General features: G+C 40.0%; 2 protein-coding genes across 8 annotated transcripts in view; both read right to left on the bottom strand.

Moving 5' to 3' along the window:
* Positions 1–18,762, bottom strand: part of zfyve16 (zinc finger, FYVE domain containing 16) — a 270,886-nt gene that overhangs the window by 113,703 nt on the left and 138,421 nt on the right. The window lies entirely within an intron of this gene.
* On the bottom strand, positions 9–17,881 carry ckmt2a (creatine kinase, mitochondrial 2a (sarcomeric)). 7 transcript variants are annotated; one of them, NM_001308609.2, is made up of 10 exons: positions 17,816–17,881; positions 10,268–10,458; positions 7,218–7,416; positions 5,016–5,111; positions 4,708–4,929; positions 3,385–3,470; positions 2,205–2,328; positions 1,953–2,087; positions 1,741–1,866; positions 9–647 (listed from the first exon to the last, which is right to left on the bottom strand). In NM_001308609.2, exons 2-10 carry the CDS (start codon positions 10,414–10,416, stop codon positions 531–533), a joined length of 1,254 nt encoding a protein of 417 aa, NP_001295538.1. In that variant the 5' UTR covers positions 10,417–10,458; positions 17,816–17,881; the 3' UTR covers positions 9–530. The 7 variants fall into 7 exon arrangements, 2 of the variants coding, with proteins under 2 accessions (NP_001295538.1, NP_001295537.1); NM_001308608.2 differs by lacking the exon at positions 3,385–3,470 and adding an exon at positions 2,575–2,660; XR_015500244.1 differs by lacking the exon at positions 3,385–3,470 and adding an exon at positions 2,575–3,369 and having other exon boundaries at positions 402–647; positions 3,759–4,929; positions 17,816–17,854.

The following is an 18,762-nucleotide window of genomic DNA, read 5'->3' as shown; positions in this document are numbered from 1 at the left end:
ATTTGTTTGGTTTGTGAAGGTTATTTATTTTACAAGAGACCATTTTTAATTGGATCAGTACCTGATGTGATTAAGGATAAAGTGAAGAGACTCATCAGGAAGTCTAGGAGAAAAGTTACTTGGTTTGACTAGCCTAATGCTAATTACTGTAGTGCGTAGGCCATGTGTCGGGCGTCTGGGTTCTTAGAAATTTAGCTCAGCGTTGTTACGATAAACCCATTATCTGTCTGTGATAGCAGAGTAAATGCTAACGTTGTTGTAACATCCTGCCGCTAAATACTTTAGCTTCTGGCAGCACCATAAGATAGTAGACTCCTAGTAAAGATCAATTAAGCTAGATACGCTAAGTTATCCTTGCTGAATGCACAATATGTTTGTGGTTCCAGCGAAATAAGAAAGCATTTATATTTTTGTGAATTGTTTTATTGAGCTTTCTATACATATAAGACCTTCAGTTTTGGGATTGGTGGAAGGAGTGTCCATGTTTCTTTGTGCTGTGTTGGGTCCAGCCTTCATCAGAGGAGCGTCGCTCACTTCTTAAACTGCTGTAAAGGAGCGGGGACCTTGATATCCTGGCCCTTCTCCAGCCTCTTTTCACACTCTATGAGGTAGTTGACCCCATCAACCACCAGCTGCACCAGTTCCACCTGGTAAAGGCAAGCACAGCAGAAATGGAAAATCATATTCATTATAGGGATGCACCCAATTTTCAGCATTTTCAGATTTTTGGACGAAAGAGAAAAATGGCCAAAAATATGAGCTAAAAGAATCAGTCATGTAGCCGAGGTCATTGCATGGAGTGGCGCTGCTTTCACACCAGACGGGAAAAGCGCTGCTCTATGAAACCCATTCACTCGATGCCTCTCAACTCGTTAAGTCAATAAAATGTGGTTGTTGTTTTTTTAAGTCAGAATAATCTCTTCACTGACTCACTTTCCTTTGGCTTAGTCCCTGATTTATCAGGGGTCGCCACAGCTGAATGAACCACCAATTACTCTGGCAGATGTTTTAAGCAGCAAATGCCCTCACAGCCACAACCCAGCACTAAGAGTACACTAACTCTTGAATCCTCAAAGCTGAGAAACACGCAAACACTACGGTAAATTTTTGGTGTTTATCCAGTTCCCCTATACTGCATGTCTTTGGATTGTGGTGAAAACCGAAGGCAATCTAAGCTAACTAAAAATTTAAAAAGTCTTACAAAATTATATTATATAATAAAATAATTATTACTATGCATCTTTAGGTTGGGCGAGGCAGTGGCGCAGTAGGTAGTGCTGTCGCCTCACAGCAAGAAGGTCGCTGCGATGCTGGTTCGAACCTTTGCTCAGTTGGCGTTTCTGTGAGGAGTTTGCATGTTCTCCCTGTCTTTGCGTGGGTTTCCTCCGGGTGCTCCGGTTTCCCCCACAGTCCAAAGACATGCGGTACAGGTAAACTGGGTAGGCTAAATTGTCCGTAGTGTACGAGTGTGTGTGTGAATGTCTGTGGATGTTTCCCAGAGATGGGTTGCTGCTGGAAGGGCAACCGCTGCGTTAAAAACTAGCTGGATAAGTTGGTGGTTCATTCCGCTGTGGTGACCCCGGATTAATAAAGGGACTAAGCCGACGAGAAAATGAATGAATGAATCTTTAGGTTGATTTTTGGGCAAGTGCATCCAGAATTTTTGGTTTTATTTTTGGTGCATGTCTAATATAAATGTAACTCTCTGTATAGTTAGCCCACTAGCTTTGAATGACCCACCTCGGATTTGCCCAGGCGGTCAAGGTTTGAGATGTCGAAGGTATCGCCCACCGCAGCTGTATCCACACCTCCAGTGCCACGCTTTTGCAGCCGCAGGTTATCCAGGATCTTGCCAAAGCGAGGGTCCTACAGGCAGTTATTTCGGATATTTAGACTTATGTTAGAAATGCCTTTCTGAAAAGTGTGCCGTTTAGATAAGATTAGTTAATTACCTTGCTGAGCTTTGGCAAGCGGACGTGTACTCCAGCCCTGAGGCCGGTGCCCAGGTTGGATGGGCAGGTCAAGACGTAGCCAAGACGTTCATTCCACATGAACTCCCAGCCCCTCTCCTGAATCAAGTGTTCCACCTGTTCAACACAGAAGCAGCCTTCAGATGCAAGACAATAACTTTACAGGACAAATTTACCACATGCATGTGTCAAATAGAACCTCACATTCTAGAACAAGGAGGAAAAGTTTGGTACCTGTTTGAGTCCTCTGCAGAACCTCTCAAACACCCTTTTCATGTTGCCACCCTTCTCCATGGAGATGACACGGGTGTGGTCTTCCTCATTGACCCATATCAGGAAGGTCTTCTCATTGTTGTGCCTTATGATTAGATTTAACACACGGAAGAGCTTTTAATAAAAAAGCAATCTGTCTCGTATGAAAGATTAAATTAAGGTTTTAAGCCACGCCATCTTGCAGTAGAATCTCATGTCATGCATTCAAAATGACGTTGAATTTACGCCACTTTTTATCTGAAGGCAGTTTTTTACTTGCACATAAATGTGTGAATCTCGTTAGCTACACAATTGGAGATCAAGACATGCTAAGAATTTTCAAAAGTCATACCAGATGCCTCTTGCATCTGGCCAGTCGCGGGCCATAAAGGCGCAAGTCAACAAGGGGGAAACAGGTTTGTCAAACAGGAAGTGGTCCTAGAGAGGGATGACAGGAAGACAAGGCTAGATCGAACTGAGGAATAAAGAGTAATGGGAAGGCAAGACACAGGGAGCGGAGCGATACTTGAGACAATCGTAACCTATAAAAAAAACTTGTGAGATGGGAGAAAAGCATGGGGCTGTTGGGGTCTTTTCTCTTTCCCTCTAATCCAGGGGTGCCCAAACTTGGTCCTGGAGGCTCGGTGTCCTGCCGAGCTCCAACTCTAATTAGACACAGCTGAACCAGCTAACCAGGGGCTGTGTCCGAACCGTTCGTTTACTACACGACCATTAGAAAAGTGCATTTACGAATACGAATGTACGAATGTAATTTGGACGTACTACATCGGCAATATGTCATTATCATGTGACCTACCTGTGTCAGTTGCATCGATTCTCTCCTATTCATGAAGACTCTTGTGTGGCATGATGGGATATTGTAGCGTCTATCGAATGCGCACTTCAGAATCTCGCCGGAAGTAGTAGGTGATCCATGTTCTTCTCGCATAACGTTTTTCAAGTACTGACTTCGAACATACTGCTCGCTTCATATACTGTTTTTAACATACTATATAGTAAGGAAGTATGCAATTTCAGATGCAGCAAGTTTAACTTGCATACAAGAAACTTTCTGGCAGGTGTGACGAAACAAGCTGGAGCTAAACTCTGCACGACATCATCCCTTCAGGACCGAGTTTGGACACCCCTGCTCTAACCTTACCAGATCCCACGAGCATCAGGCCAGTCCCTGGCCATCCCAGATGCAGTGAGCAGAGGAGACACAGGCTTGTCAAAGAGAAAATGCTCCTAAGCCGTGCCAGCATGAAAGGAAGATTTTAGCATCATGATGTGTGGAAGTAAACCCAGTCATTCTCAATTGAAACACTTAAAGAACCACTCCACTTTTTTGAACATCGGTTCATTTTACAGCTTCTCTAGAGTTAAACTGTTGGGTTTTAACATTTTTTAATCCATTCAGCCGATCTATGGGTCTGGTGGTAGCCTTTTTTTAGCTTAGCTTACCATAAATCATTGAATTGGATTAGACCAGGGGTGCCCAGACTCGGTCCTGAAGGTCCTGAGTTTAGTTCCAACCCCAGTTAGACACAACTGAATCAGCTAACCCTGCTGAAAAATCCAGCTTAAACCAGCCTAGGCTGGTTGGCTGGTTTTAGCTGGTCAGCCAGGCTGGTTTTAGAGGGGTTTTGGCCATTTCCAGGCTGGTTTCCAGCCATTTCCAGCCTGGTCTTAGCTGGTCAGGCTGGGAGATGACCAGCTAAAACCAGCTTGACCAGCCTAGCCAGGCTGGGAGCCCAGCCAAAACCAGCTATGTCCAGCTTAAACCAGGCTGGTCCAGCTGGTTTTAGCTGGATTTAGCTGGTCATTTTTCCAGCCTGACCAGCTAAGACCAGGCTGCAAATGGCTGGAAACCAGCCTGGAAGTGGCCAAAACCCCTCTAAAACCAGCCTGGTCAACCAGCTAAAACCAGCCAACCAGCCTAGGCTGGTTTAAGCTGGATTTTTCAGAAGGGTAAGCTCTTTCTAGGTGTACTAGAAACTTTCAGGAAGGTGTGTAGAAGGGTGTTGGAGAATAATACAGGACACCGGCCCTTGACTCTTTTGTAAATACGTCACGTACTAAGATCAATTGAAAATGGAAAAAGTTGCGATTTTTCTTGATTAATATGGCTCGGAACTATACTCTCAATGCAGCACAGAAATCAAGGAATTTTGCTAATAATAACATTGTGCCTGCCACAGCCATGGTACAGCAGCAAAGTCCCTTGAATATTATGTCAGAATGACAGTATAATTCCTTGCTGTAGCGGCCTAGAAAATAGCAACTTTTTACTTTCTGTTGATCTTAGTGGTGCACGATGTAATAACTACAGAGGAGTCAAACTTTAAATAAAAAAAGTTGGCTGAATGGATTCGAAAATGGTAAAACTCAGCTACTTAGTTTTGGGGACTTGTGAAATGATCCTATTGCCAAAAAAGTGGAATGTTCCTTTAGCCTAGAGCTCTGTCACTTTGAAGCAACTCACATCAATGAGTCTCTGCTGCTCATGGTCAGTCATTTCAGTCAGGCTGTAGTAACGTCCAGAGAGGTCTCCCTTCAGTCCAGCTAAGGCCTGGATTACCACCCTTTCCACTTCACGACGCTCTGCGCGGCTACAGGCAGGGGGAAGGCTGAGGCCACGGATGCTGCGGCCTGTGCGCACACGGGAGGACAGGACGTAGTGTTCATCAAACATGCCTGAATGGAGCTGCAAAATCGAAAAAAAAAAAAATCAGACTGCATGGAATCGAATGGAATTCTATGAAAATCGTTTTGCGTAAAAAGATTGTGTACCTTGCTGGCATCCAGGTCAGTGGGATGCTTCATGTTTCTTGGGTCATAGCCATTGTGTCTGTCCTTGATTACAGGATCAAAGATTTCAGCAAACACCTGCAACGTTAAATAGTAGCAGAAAGGTCAAGAGTGTTGTCTCTTCCACCATATTAGACAAGATGAAAGTTATGTCTGATCTTTTTTGTCACTTTTATAATACATATCCTGAAAGCCAAGGGTGTCAAAATCATTAATGGAGGGCTGCAGCTCTGCACAATTAAGTTCCAACCCAACTCTAACATACTTACCTGTAGGTTTCAAACAATCCTAAAGGACTTGATTAGTTTGATCAGGTGTGTTTGATTAGGGTTGGAACTAAAGTGTGCAGAGCTGCGGCCCTCCAGGAACTGAGTTTGACTCCTGTGCTTTAGGGTCTTACATACTTATTTTGCAACCCAAGCTCATTCTAAAAACATAGCCCCGCGGACGTTTCTGGAGACCGCGATTTACGTGGCCAGAGGTTTACGTTTTTTCGAGCAAACGCTACGGGATGGCATGATGGTGCTTGTCTTCTTCGCGCTTGCTGGCTGTGATGGCTCACCTCCATATGGAGGGCTTTCCCGCCACAACCAGTTTGTCCGCTTAGCTCGTAGTGTTGCGAAGGCTCGGAGGAGGAGGAGCCACCCGCGGCGACGACCAAGTTTGAGTCCGAGGGTAGAGTGGTTCCAGAAATCAGGTAAGATGAAAAACAGAATCCAAAAAATATAAGTGAACGAGTTCGAGACGGGGAGAGAATGCAGTGAAATACCAAAACTCGGTCAAAATCGGACGAGGGCTTTTGCTTTTCTTTTCTGGACGGCTTTTGTAAATCGTTGCTTGGGTTTAGGAAAGGAGGAGGAGGGTGGTTGGGTCGGCCGATTTGCCGGCTGCCCAGTTTATCTTTCAGTTATTCAGTCAGTCGGACAGCCGGTCGCTCGACAGCGGCCTCTGGCAGCTTTTCACGCGAGAACAGCGCGCGCTTCCGAGAGGCGTTCGAGACGCGAAAATTCATGGCACAGCGGCCTTTCATGAATTTGCGAAAACAAAAACTGCACAAATACGTACCTCCCGGGATGTATTTCGCGGTCTCCAGAAACGTTCACGGGGCTACGTTTCCAGAATGAGCCTGGGTTGATATTTTGGGAATGTCCAGTGAGGCATTATTTTGGATATATTTTGGAGATTTGTATGTTCTATTCTTTTTGATTTTCTACATTTAGACATACCTTGAAATCCCCTACTTTTTCTTTTATTAATGATTAAATCACACTGAACTGAGCTAAACTGAACTGAACTGAACTTAAACACTAAAACCTGAACCACACTGTTCCAGTTACTGAACCACACTGTTCCAGTTACTATGACCATTTATGTGAAGCTGCTTTGACACAATCTACATTGTAAAAGCGCTATACAAATAAAGCTGAATTGAATTGAATTGAATATTAGATTTGATTCTTCAGTTAAGTGCTCATCAAAAAAGGACCTTACCAGCTTCAAGTACTGCTGCCAAAAAGACTAGTTAGACATGGATTCATATGGATTGAGTTCATCTTCTTCCTCAACCTTTACCTGGTTTTCATACTTTAAAGACATTGTCTTGCTGGAAGGTACTACTGCCAGGCTCAACAGTGCAAAGGTCAACACCCTTTAAAGTTGGACAAATATTGTTTAGAAGTTGCTGGATATGCCTAAAGTAGTTGTTCTGATTGTCTTCCCTTTGGCTTCATGGCATCTATAGTTTTGTTGTTGTTTTGAAGCATGAACTGCTATGTTTACTTCTGACACGAAAAATAATTTGAATTAAATATTGATCTTAAAACATGGACTCTCTCCATACAACGAAACACAAGACCAGCTTATACACTAATCAAATTGACTTGGCCAAGCTGGTTAATGTCAGTGCTGCGGTATTGCTTATTGTCCCCTAGTCCACTCTAGTTTGCTTCAACAGCAGAATGTTTAGCGAGGCTAGAAAGACTGCTTTAGTCATACTTTTAAAAACAACATATCTGTAGAAGCAAGATTATCAAGGATGTCTGCTGGATAAGCTGGTTAAGAAGTTAGTAATCCAAAAATAACGCATGCTGTGGACCCTTTCCAGGAACTACATATTTACAATATATATAGAAGATATTGTCTCACGTGAAAACTGCATTAATACACTCAAATGTGTTGCTGTACCTCATAGCTCTCCTCATCACCAGCGACCATTCCAACAGTCTTGATGAAGGGATGACCAGGGTTGTCCACACCAGTCTGAATGCACTGGTCAAGAGTCCAGTTGTTGGGAGTGAGTTTGTCCCTCAGTTTGGCATAGATGGCCGGGGTCAGCGCACTCGCCATGCAGTTGTTGTGCTTGCGAAGGTCAGGGAAGTCAGCACTGTGAAGCAACACAATTGCCATAAGAATTGCTATAATGGAAATGCCAAGATTTGCATACATTTTGAAAATGTGCATTTATTCGCATAACTGAGTAGGATACATTTTTTTATTTTAAGACAAAAAAAGTGCATAAACTACTGTTTAATCTCGCTTTTACACACACACTAATACACTAGGGCCAATTTTGTTTGGCCAATTCATCTATAGCACATGTGTTTGGACTGTTGGGGGACACCGGAGCACCCAGAGGAAACCTACGCCAACACTGTGAGAACATGCAAACTACACACGACAGCGACTTTCTTGCTAATCACTGAACCACCGTGCTGCCACAATAGACATTTATTCAAATTCCACAATGGACAAATTCCAGAATGTGTATCAAAAAAGTTATGTGATTTTGTTTTAACAGGTCACGTGATGATGAAGATGCGCACAATGGGATGGCATTAATGCAGAAACCAGCAGACAGACCACATTGTAAAACATCTGAAATGTTGTTTTGGTCAATCTCAGCCAAAGCCTGTCATCACAGTGGTTCAGTTTTATTCCCTCCCAGAACTGTCTTGACTATTTGAGGTCCCAGAGAGCATCTCATACCGCCAAAAGTCACCACACAATCATTGCATTTTTTTCGTCGTCTTCTGAGACACAAGTAATTCATTATGCAAATGTTTTATGCAATATTCCATGTTTTCGCAAGTTTAATTTGCATCTTAGGGTAGAAACAGATATGTTGTGAGTCATGTTGTATTTGTGCCCATGAAAGTAGAACCTGAGAGGAAAATTATGTCTAAATTGTTGTTTGTCACCTCGATCATGGCATTCTGATAGGAATGAGTAGAGTGTTTCAGCAAAGCAACCTTGATGCGCTTCAGAAGGTCATTTCTATCTTCTGGTATAAGGCTGTACAACCCGTTCACTATGTGCAAAGTCATCACTGGCTCCAGCTCTGAGGCCAGACTTAGGCCCAATTCCAATTCTACTCCTTCCCCTTACCTCTGCCCCTCATTTTCCACGTTCATGTGAAGGGCTAGGGGTGTCCTAGTTCTCTTTAGCTTGTAGGCGTAGGGCTAAGGGGAAGTGCTAGATAGTCCTTGAAACAGATTTTTCCAGGACCACACTAGAACCCAAGGGGTACGAAAATTTTCCAGAATACCCCAGCTTGAAAGGCAACATGGAGTTACCTTTTTTCAATGTCTGGTATAATGTTAATGCTGTTTTTTTGTGTTTACATAGATGAATATGGCCATGTTGTAAAAACACAGTACAGTTGCAAGCTTATTGCCACATTGATAACATGATACCATCGCCTTCAGTGATTTCCTGATGATAAATACTAAAGAATTATGCTACTGGAATAACTACAGCAGTCGCCATCATCAATGTCCTATGAAGTAAGAGCTCGTAAAGTAAGTCCTGTCCCATACCCTAGGGTAAATTTTAAGCCTTTCCCCTTACACTCTGTTTTGAGGGCCAAGGGGAAGGGGTAGGGGTAAAAAAAAGAGAATTGGGATTGGGCCTTGATAAGGATTCAGTCAGGACTACACTAGCATCGGCTTCATATTGGATTACTACCTGTAAGTCTATCCAGGATTATATTAGTGAACTCAGAGGATCACAAAACCTGACGGTGACATTCAGGGCAGATGGACTTCTTGTGAACTGGGCCTAAATCCAAATTCTGTTTGACTGTAACATGAGACTAGCTGGTCAGACAGAGTTGCTGTGGTTTCTTGGTTTGTATTTGGGTGAAGGGTCTTTTAGGATCAACCTAGAAAACATCTTTCTTCACAGTTGGTTCCTCTAGTAAACTTCAATCAGTCTTAGACTGATGATCTGATTTGATCTTTGACATCTACTAACGTAAAGGGTAAAAGAGGTGGCGTGTGGGACAGGACATAAGCTACTTAAGTGTCATGTTCCCACCCATTTACCTTTCACTTAGTTAGCGTGAGACACTTCATCAAAGTACATCATGACCTTTTCAACTGATCATATTTTTTGCCTTGCAGAGCAAGTGCAAGTTAAAGGAGCAGTTCACCCAAAAGTTTAAATTCTGTCATCATTTACTCGCCCTTTACTTGATTTACACCTTATGGGTCACTTTCTTTTGTTGAACACATAAATACTTTGCTTGATTCAGTTGAACTCTGAAAGATTTTTTATGCCTATGATGGAGGTTAATGTTTACAGGTTTTTAGCTTTCTTCAAAATATCATTGTTGTGTTCAACAGAATAGAGAAACTCGAAGGCTTATAACCATTGTAACAGAGGCCAGTACATTAAAATGTAAAGCAATGCTAGTAAAGTGCTGTGAAGGCAAACCACACTCCTCTGAACCCGAAAAGGTGCTTGACAGATGTGGTCTTTAACCTCCTTAGTAGAGTAACAGATTTCCATGCAGAGAGTTGCCAGTTGGATCCCAGCTCAGAACGGGTTGGGTGGTGTAGGACTGGGGGGATTACATTGGTGCCATGACCCGGATGGAAGTGAGGTTTAGAAGGGTGAGTGTTACAAAGGCCAGCTATTGAAGTGCTGTGCAGGTAAACCTCACTCCTCTGAACCCGAAATATGCTCTAGCGACAGACTCTAGAGGCAATGGTCCTTAGCCTCCTTGTTAGAGCAACTGACTCCCAAGAGGAAAGTCGCCGGGTTAATCCCAGCTTGAAGCAGGTTGGGTGGTGTAGTACCAGCGGGGTTACATGAAGATGAGTAAATACTGTGTCCATTTTTGGGTTAGTTATGCCTTTAAATGCATTAAATGGATGTTTTCAACCTAACTTCCCTAGTTCTCAGGGACTTTTCTTGAGCATGAGTAGAACAAGAGAAGTATATCCAAGTCTTACCTGGGAGGGTAGAGTTTCCTCTTCTCGTCCGCAGAGATTGCAGCACTGTCACTCATCATATATCCGGTCGCCAAAGCACCAGCTCCGAGGCTTGCCATGAGCAGGCCAGTGGTGCGGCTCGACATCATCTTGCCAATTGAACCAGCCATCTTCACACCGATTCTCCTCAAAAAGTTCAGATGGGGTCAGCACTGGAGGAACAGTGTTGGAAGGTCTTCAGAATCATCAGTACACTGTTAAGTACACTTACATTTTTCCATCTTTATATTCAAATGTACAGTTTACAATAATAACAAATCAAGTCTTTGCTTGCAAGTCTTTCAAAATCCACCCTAAATAAACTGCAGTACGTCCAAAATTCAGCTAATTCTTACAAGAACCACATCACTCCTGTTTTGGAAACTCTACATTGGCTCCCTGTTAGTTTTCACGTTCAAATGTTTAAAAGGTCTTGCATGGATCCTCAATAAGTTTTAATTGTCTTTTCACTGTTTTAGACTTACCTATTTGTGAGATGTATGTGTAGTTCCGATCAGTTTTGTACATTTACATTGTAATGGAATTTGTATTTAAATAGTGCATTTATTACAATCATTAGGGTGGGGGGTCTCTCTACACCACCACCAGTGTGCAGCATCCACTTGGATGATGCGACGGCAGCCACAGAACAACGGTGCCAAAGCACTCACCACACACCAGCTATACAGTAGGTGGAGTTGAGAGATAGTGATACCACCAATTCAGTGGCCATGATAGGTTGGGGCCCCTGCTCTTTACGAGAGTGCCATGGGATTTTTAATGACCACAGAGTGTCAGGACCTCGGTTTAACGTCTCATCCGAAAGACGGCGCTCACTTACAGTATAGTGTCCCCTTCACTGTACAGGGGCATTAGGACTCACACAGTCCACAGGTTAAGCGCCCCCTGCTGGCCTCACTAACACCACACCAACAGCAACCTAGTTTTCCCATGTGGTCTCCCATCCAGGTACTGACCAGGCTCAAGAGTAACCGGTCTTGGGCTGCAGGTTGATATGGCTGTGGATAGTTTCTGACAATGTTTATTATACATATACATTATATGTACCAAGCCGATGATCGGCCATTGGGCTACGTCAGCCATTATCGACTTTTGTTTCAGTCGGCTTTTATCTGTTTTGTGTGTTCACATGCAGCTTTTTAGTCCAGACATGAGCCAACGCAAGTCGATGACACAGTTGGGTTTCTTTGGTGCTAGTTATTTGGTGGTGTGTCCCAGCCTTAAAGCACTATGAGAATTAAAGTATGCCTATTATGCCCCTTTTTACAAGATGTAAAATAATTCTCTGATGTCCTTAGAGTGTGGATGTAAGTTTCAGCACAAAATACCACACAAATAATGTGTTATAACTTTTGAAACTGCCCCTTTTATGCTTTGATCCAAATTGTGCCGTTTTCATGACTGTTGCTTTATATTCAAATGAGATTGTGCTCTTTTCAAAAGGGGGCGTGGCCACAAACACCTATGCATCAGCATAGTGGCAGATTCAAAACATGACTAAAGTTATCTGTGCTTCTTATTCAGGGCTATCTATGCTAATGAGTGAGAGATTGTCATTAGTAGGCGGGGCTTTCCCCCTTTGATGACATGTACAAAGGGAGAATGTCAATCAAAGTGTTTCTGCAGACCGTTTTTATCAGGTGTGATTACAAAACAGAATTAATACATTTTTACCATTAGAGGCTGGCTTATAAAAGTGACACTTGCACAATTAAAGTTTTAAAAGTGTCATATTAAAATAAATGATCATTATAATAGTAACAGCAATGAACATTTAACTGCAAACTAAACATTAAACTAACTTTGTGTCAGCAGACAGATGGTGACCCTAAGCTGACAAACCTGATTTAAGATGGCAGCTTTACTTGTTACTGACTGGTCACCTTATTAAGAGACTGGTTTATTAACTCCATTAACTCTAATACTTCCTTAACATGCTTGCCTCTATTTAGCGCCGGCTGCACTTGTTAAATCCATCTTACATTTTTAAGTCAATGTCATTTTGTCACACATTGTCAAATAAAACTAAGGACAAAAGCAGTTCTACAACATATAAACCTACAGCAATAACAGAACAGTGGAGGATTTACTCAAATAAATGCTTTCAAAAAGGATCCTCAAGTTTAACTTTAAATGGCATCATAGAAGAAACAAATAAAGGCTTATTGCACAAAACTGTACCATCCAAATATAAAATATTAAATGAACCAATAGCTCATGTGTTTGGACTCTGGGGGAAACCAGAGGAAACCCACGCCAACATTTCCACATAGAAATGCCAACTGGGACTCAAACCAGCGACCTTCTTGCTGTTAGGCAACCTAAAACAAGCTATTACAGCTAAAATGAAGTCTTAGGCTGGTCTTAAAAGATGTTTTTAAGAATAAAGGTAAAATAGCTAACTTTAGTCTTTAACTAAGCAAAAACAATCATGATAATTTTACACAGCCTATCTTGCATAGTATATTGTATTCTTAGATCAAGATCAACACTCAAATAAAATGTTTGTTGCTTCTTCACACTACTTATCTACTTATTTAATATGAGTTGGATCAACACAATTCTAGAGGTTTTTTTTGTTTGTTTTGGGATAAACTAATTGTTTTATGTTTAATCCACTTAAATTTGTAAAAACTTCTAGGGTAACTTAATTTTTTCATGTTCCCCCAACACAAATCATTTGTGTGCAGTCTGATCTCACGAGGAAACGTAAGTATTTTACATTTTGTCAGTTTAGTGGCTAATTCCCACGGTATTCGTACGGAGTTCAGTCATACGAAAATGTACGATTTTAAAAAGGAGGTGTGGCACCCAACCCCACCCCTAACCCCAACCGTCATTGGGTTATGAGTAAATCGTACTAAATTGTACGAATTAGATTGTACGAATTAGCCACTAAATCAAAAAGTTATGAATTATTGTGAGATTGCGTTGGTGGAAACCTGGATTTTTTGTTTTGAAATATGATTGTAACTCTTGACTTTATAAGGAGGTTTTTGCCAGTTACCACTCTAAAGACATCATTTGGCATATTTTCAACCTTGGCCAATAAATAAGAGTTTTCAATTAGCGCATTCTCAAACTTTAATATTTACTCTGTAAAAAAATGCTGGCCTCCACACAAATACCTTCATGTTGTCGCAACACAAATCGATTAAGTTAACTTAATTATTTTTACCAATTTAAGTGGACTGAACATAAAACTATTAAGTTGTCCCAGAAGAATTTCCAGAATTGTGTTATTTCAACAGCAACATTCATTTTTTTGAGACAAGGCTTGTCTTAAATTATGTCTGATAGTAATTAAGCTAAATTTGCAGTTAAAATATCTAAGTTTAAGCTTTTGTAACTAAAAAGAAAAAGATAAATAATCTTAAAATGATCCAACCCAAGCTCATTCTGAAAACATACCAATTTATACATTTCTGGACAGCGCAACATACATCCCGGTAGCTATGAGTTTTTGCAGTTTTAGTTTTCGCAAATCCACCAGAGGCCGCTCTGTACGCTTTTTCAGATCTCAAATTTCTCTCACGAGTGACACTCGCACCTGCTGTTCATGTGTAAATGCACCAGAGGCCGCTGTCTACTGACTGATCGACTGACCCACCAATGATGTTTTCGAAAGCACCGATTGACCAGCGCCCACTTCCCTAAACCCAACCGACAGTGTTTTCAAAAGCAATCCAGAAAAAAGAAAAGTCCTCGTCTGATTTTACCACGTTTTCAGATCTAACCACATTCTCACCCTGTTATTTACTTGTTTATTTTAGTTTTTGGCTTCTGTTTATGTCTTACCCACTTTCTGGAACCATTCTTTGCAGGACTCAAACCCTGTCGTGACGGTCAATTCTTTTTTTCTTTGTCTCAAGTCTACTGACTTGACGCGTTGAGCCAAACTAATAACAGCAGGAAAGCCATCTATACAGAGGTAAGCGATCAGCTGATAAGCATGAAAAGGCGTCATGCCGCCTTGTAGCATTCATTTTAACGACGAAATGCAGCCATACATACTTCTGGATACATAATTCACGATCTCCAGAAATGTATATAGGGGTACGTTTTCAGAATGAGCCTGTGTTGGTGGTCGTAGTCAACTCTTCTCTGCATCTCAAGTCTGTCAGCGTATGTGGCGAGCCACTGGACAAACTAGTAACAGTGGAAAAGCCGTCCACACTGAGAAAAGTGGTCAACTGGTAAGCGCGAAAAGAAACAGAGTCATATCGGTGCCGTATCGTCTGTTTTAAAGATAAAATGCAGCCATACATACCTCTGGCTACATAATTTACGATCTCCAGAAATGTATATAGGGGCACATTTTCAGAATGAGCCTATGTTAAAACAACTTAATGTTTTCTTAAAAACAAGATCAACACTTCAAAACAATTACGCTTATTGTTTGTTCAAACTACTTGTTTAAAGCAGAGCTGAAACAGCACGATTCTTGAGTTTTTGGGAGGGACAACGTGATTGTTTTATGTTGATCTACCTAAATTTGCAAAAACGAATTAGTTAACGTAATGCTTTTTATGTCACCCCAACACAAATTGATTAAGCTAACAATTGTTTAGACCAATTTAAGTGGATTGAACGCAAAACAGTTAAATAAAACTCAAGAATTTTGTGGTTTTAGCTCATTTTAATTTTTTAAAAATCATTTTTCGAGTGTAGTGACATGCTTAACTCTGCAGTCCGCTGCCCTTTCGATACTGCAAATGTGACTCTCTAAAAGTGAAAGTGTTATTAATAGACTCGCAGACTAGATGCCTCGTGCTTAGGCGTAACATTCTGAACAGGTCACGCCAGTGGACACAAGACCTGACCAGAATCTGAACTCAGATCTACATAAAACCGCAAAACCAGGAACAAGCTGTAATACTTCAGTAGCAGGTGGCTCTTCAGCACTGTAGCCGAGTACTGGAGGATTATTAGGCTTTTAACTGTAGGATTAGTCTAGGATGTTTGTAGAATACCATCAAATCATAATGTACAGTCACTGCAAAAGATGGTTAGTCTTGTTTCTAATCCAAATATCTAAAAAGTCTTAAATCAAGTAGCATTTTCTCGACAAGCAGACAATTTTGTCTTGTTTTCAGTAATAATGAGGGAAATGTAGTGAGTTTTTCCTTAAAACGAGCAAACTTGTGTTCGCTTTAAAATAGGATTAATTTACATTTTGGCAGATTATTGGAGAGGGATCTGGATGCAGACCTGGTGCAGTGCAATCTGAGCTGCATTAAATTATTTTTTAAAGGGCTCACCTAACCCTACCCCTAACCCTACCCATCACAGTGACGTCACTCACTCCATTGAGTGCATTGAGTCTAACATTGCATCATTGAGTGATCTCAGCTTGCATCATAAAGGCTGCATCCAGATACTATTGGATTATTCAGATAGTTTTGTTAGTTTCAAGAAAAAAAAACACTTAATTTTTCAGGTTTACAGCAACACACACATATCTTGTATATAGATATATAGTGCTTCTCAGTTTATTCATTATTTATTTTTAGCAGTAATAATTTTATATGCACGTCGGGCTACCAGATTGTACGAGCCCTGATGCGTATTTATATTTGTTTAAAAAAAAAACAAGTTTAGATTTGTCCACCTGTGGGGTTTTGGAGACGTCACATCACCTTATCCAAACCATACATACGTTTAAATATAAAATGTTTTTTATTTTATTATTTTTTTTTTTTACCACACTTCATTATTATTGTTTATTTATTAATTTGCTGGTAATTAGAAAAAAAACTTTGAGCGTAACTAACTATTAAATATGTAGGCTAACGAAGTGCGTACAACACCGTTTCCTCATCCATGAAAGTAAAGTAGTAAAGAGTAAAAGTAAAGTAAAAAGAAAGTAAAGAGGCTGAATGGTGGAGGCTCATTCTTTATCCTTGTGCAGCAGATGCCCTGTTTAACTGTTTTCTCGCTAGTGAAGCGTTCAGTTTTTCTGCCATGTAAATAGCAAATGCGCCATGGCGCAACACAACTGACTCTTAAAGGGAATAGGAGATGAGACTCTGATTGTTTAAATACAAATTAAGCTCTAAACACATCCATAAATCATTAAGATAATAAGCAAAACCCTGTTAGACCATGCGCCAGGGCTCAGAGCGTATTTTTCCATCCTTAAAATAGCAAAAGTGGATTCGGACACATCCTTAATGCTTAATGCCATCCGCTTTAGACTTTGCACCTAGATTGTTAAAATGGAGCTTTTTATCTGGTTTCTAGTCACAAAATTTACAAATTAATAAATCAAGCTTCTGGACAAGCAGAAATTGTTTTGTTGTTTTCAGAAATAATGTGCTGATATTAAGTGAGTATTCTCTTGAAAGAAGCAAAATAATCTGCCAATGGGGTAAGCAAGGTAATCTTGCTTTCGCTTTAAAATAAGAATATTTTATGTACCTCATTGGTATTATTTTGCTTGTTTTCATGAAAAAAAAAAACACTTAATTTTGCACATTATTTCTTAAAATAAGACAATGTTTTTTGGTTGTCTAGAAAATCCTTCTTGATATAAGACTTAATTGGATATTTGGACTAGAACCAAGACTTGTTTTTTGCAGAGTAATGTTATAGTTTATTCTAAAGTAATAAATCTGGCAACATTACCAATTTTAAAGAATCTGCTGAATGCATAATAAGATGCATTAACGTCTTTATAATGTCATTAAATATGGCACAGGGATTTCAATAAGTTTGTTGAAATAGTAAACTGATAAATGGGGTTCAATACAATGGTTAAGAATATTTAATGAGAAAATAATCCAAATACACACACAAAAACGTGAATTATTGGCTTACTCGTATTGCATTCACACATTTAAAAAAATGCCATTAGTTGCTTGTTTAAACTGTGTATTTAAAAATAAGTTGAAACAACACAATTCTTAAATTTTTTAGACAAATTAATTGTTTTATGTTGAATCAACTAAAATTGGTAAAAACAATTAAGTAAGTTTAATTGATTTGTGTTAGAACAGCATGAAGGAATTGTGAGGAACCCAACATTTTTGCCACAATTGTCAGTGAAAATACACTATTTTTACAGTTATTTGGGACAAAACGTACGTTAATTACAATATTAATTACTTTGATAAAGTTAATTAATGAAAATAAAGTTGTACATTGTAAGTTCATGATAAATAACTAATCTTAAAAAGCAGGAATTTGGATTTTAATACACTGTAAAAAATATAATGACCAGACATAATCAAGACAACATAATTTTATATTGCTTAAGTCATTTTAATAAGTTAATCAGGTTTCCACTCAATTTTCTAAGTTATAAAAAGTTAAACTTCATCTTTTTAGTAAGTTTGCTTGATGTAAGTAGAGATGACGACTAGAAAACAAAAACAAATTTAGGGCAGCAAGAAATTATTTATAGTGTAGTAAAACTATGACTAATAAACTCTAGGATCCCTACTCTCCAGGATCAAAATTGACATTTGGTTATACTAAGTAAAGTAATGTAAAAGAGGAGAGTTTTACCTGTAGAGTCTCCTCAGTGTCAGGAAGCACACAGTCTGTGCGGGAATCTGGCGCTCCTCCCAGGATATGGGATTAGAAGCCGACCTGATGGCCAATCCTCTTCCATGTGAGTGCCAGGTCATAACCCGTGTCTGTCGTCCAGCTTGTCCTTGAGACCTGCCGCCATAGTCCAGCGCTTTGCACTCTACTTTATAACCTCTACATAGCCTCTTATTCACAGCCACCATTACTAATTCATCCCAATAGCAAATCACTTTTAAGATGTGCAGCTGAAGTCAAAATGATTTAATATTTGAAGTCTTTAAAATGTATTTTCCAAATGTTGCTTATCAGAGATTTTCAACAGATTTTTAAATATAATAGTTTTAATAACTGATTTCTTTTATTACCTTAACATTTATTTGACAGGACAGAAGAGAGAATTGACAGGAAAGTGTGGGGAGCAGAGAGAGGGGAAGGATTGGGATAGGACCTTGAAGCGGGAATCAAACTCGGGTCGCCGTGAACACTAGAACGCATGTGTCAGTACAGTTTCCTCTACACCATTGGCACCGACAATAGTTGATTTCTAATAACTACATTGTAAAAATTTATATGATACATTTGTCATGCCAACATATGTTTTTAGTTCATTATAACTTATTAAACTAAGTTAATCACGTTGTAAATTTTCTTACGAAAGCTTTTTAAAGTCAGTTTAACGTAATATAAATTCAAAGGACTCATAAGGTTAATTTAATTCAGCTTAAAAAATTAAGGCAACCAGTATTTTTTTACAGAGTAATTTATTTAGTCTTTGGCATGGCGACAGACAGTACATCAGGGCTGGGCAATTAAATAAAAAAATTATTGAAATCGACATTCGGAACCTATAATCGATCTACTTTTCTCAGGTCAATTTTTTCAATTATTTTCCCTACCGTGTATAGTCACTTGACCCTGCTTTG

Source organism: Danio rerio, chromosome 10 (genome assembly GCF_052040795.2).
Source record: "Danio rerio strain M-AB ecotype USA chromosome 10, GRCz13ab, whole genome shotgun sequence".
Lineage (NCBI taxonomy): Eukaryota > Metazoa > Chordata > Actinopteri > Cypriniformes > Danionidae > Danio > Danio rerio.
This window is presented reverse-complemented; position numbering and strand designations above follow the sequence as displayed.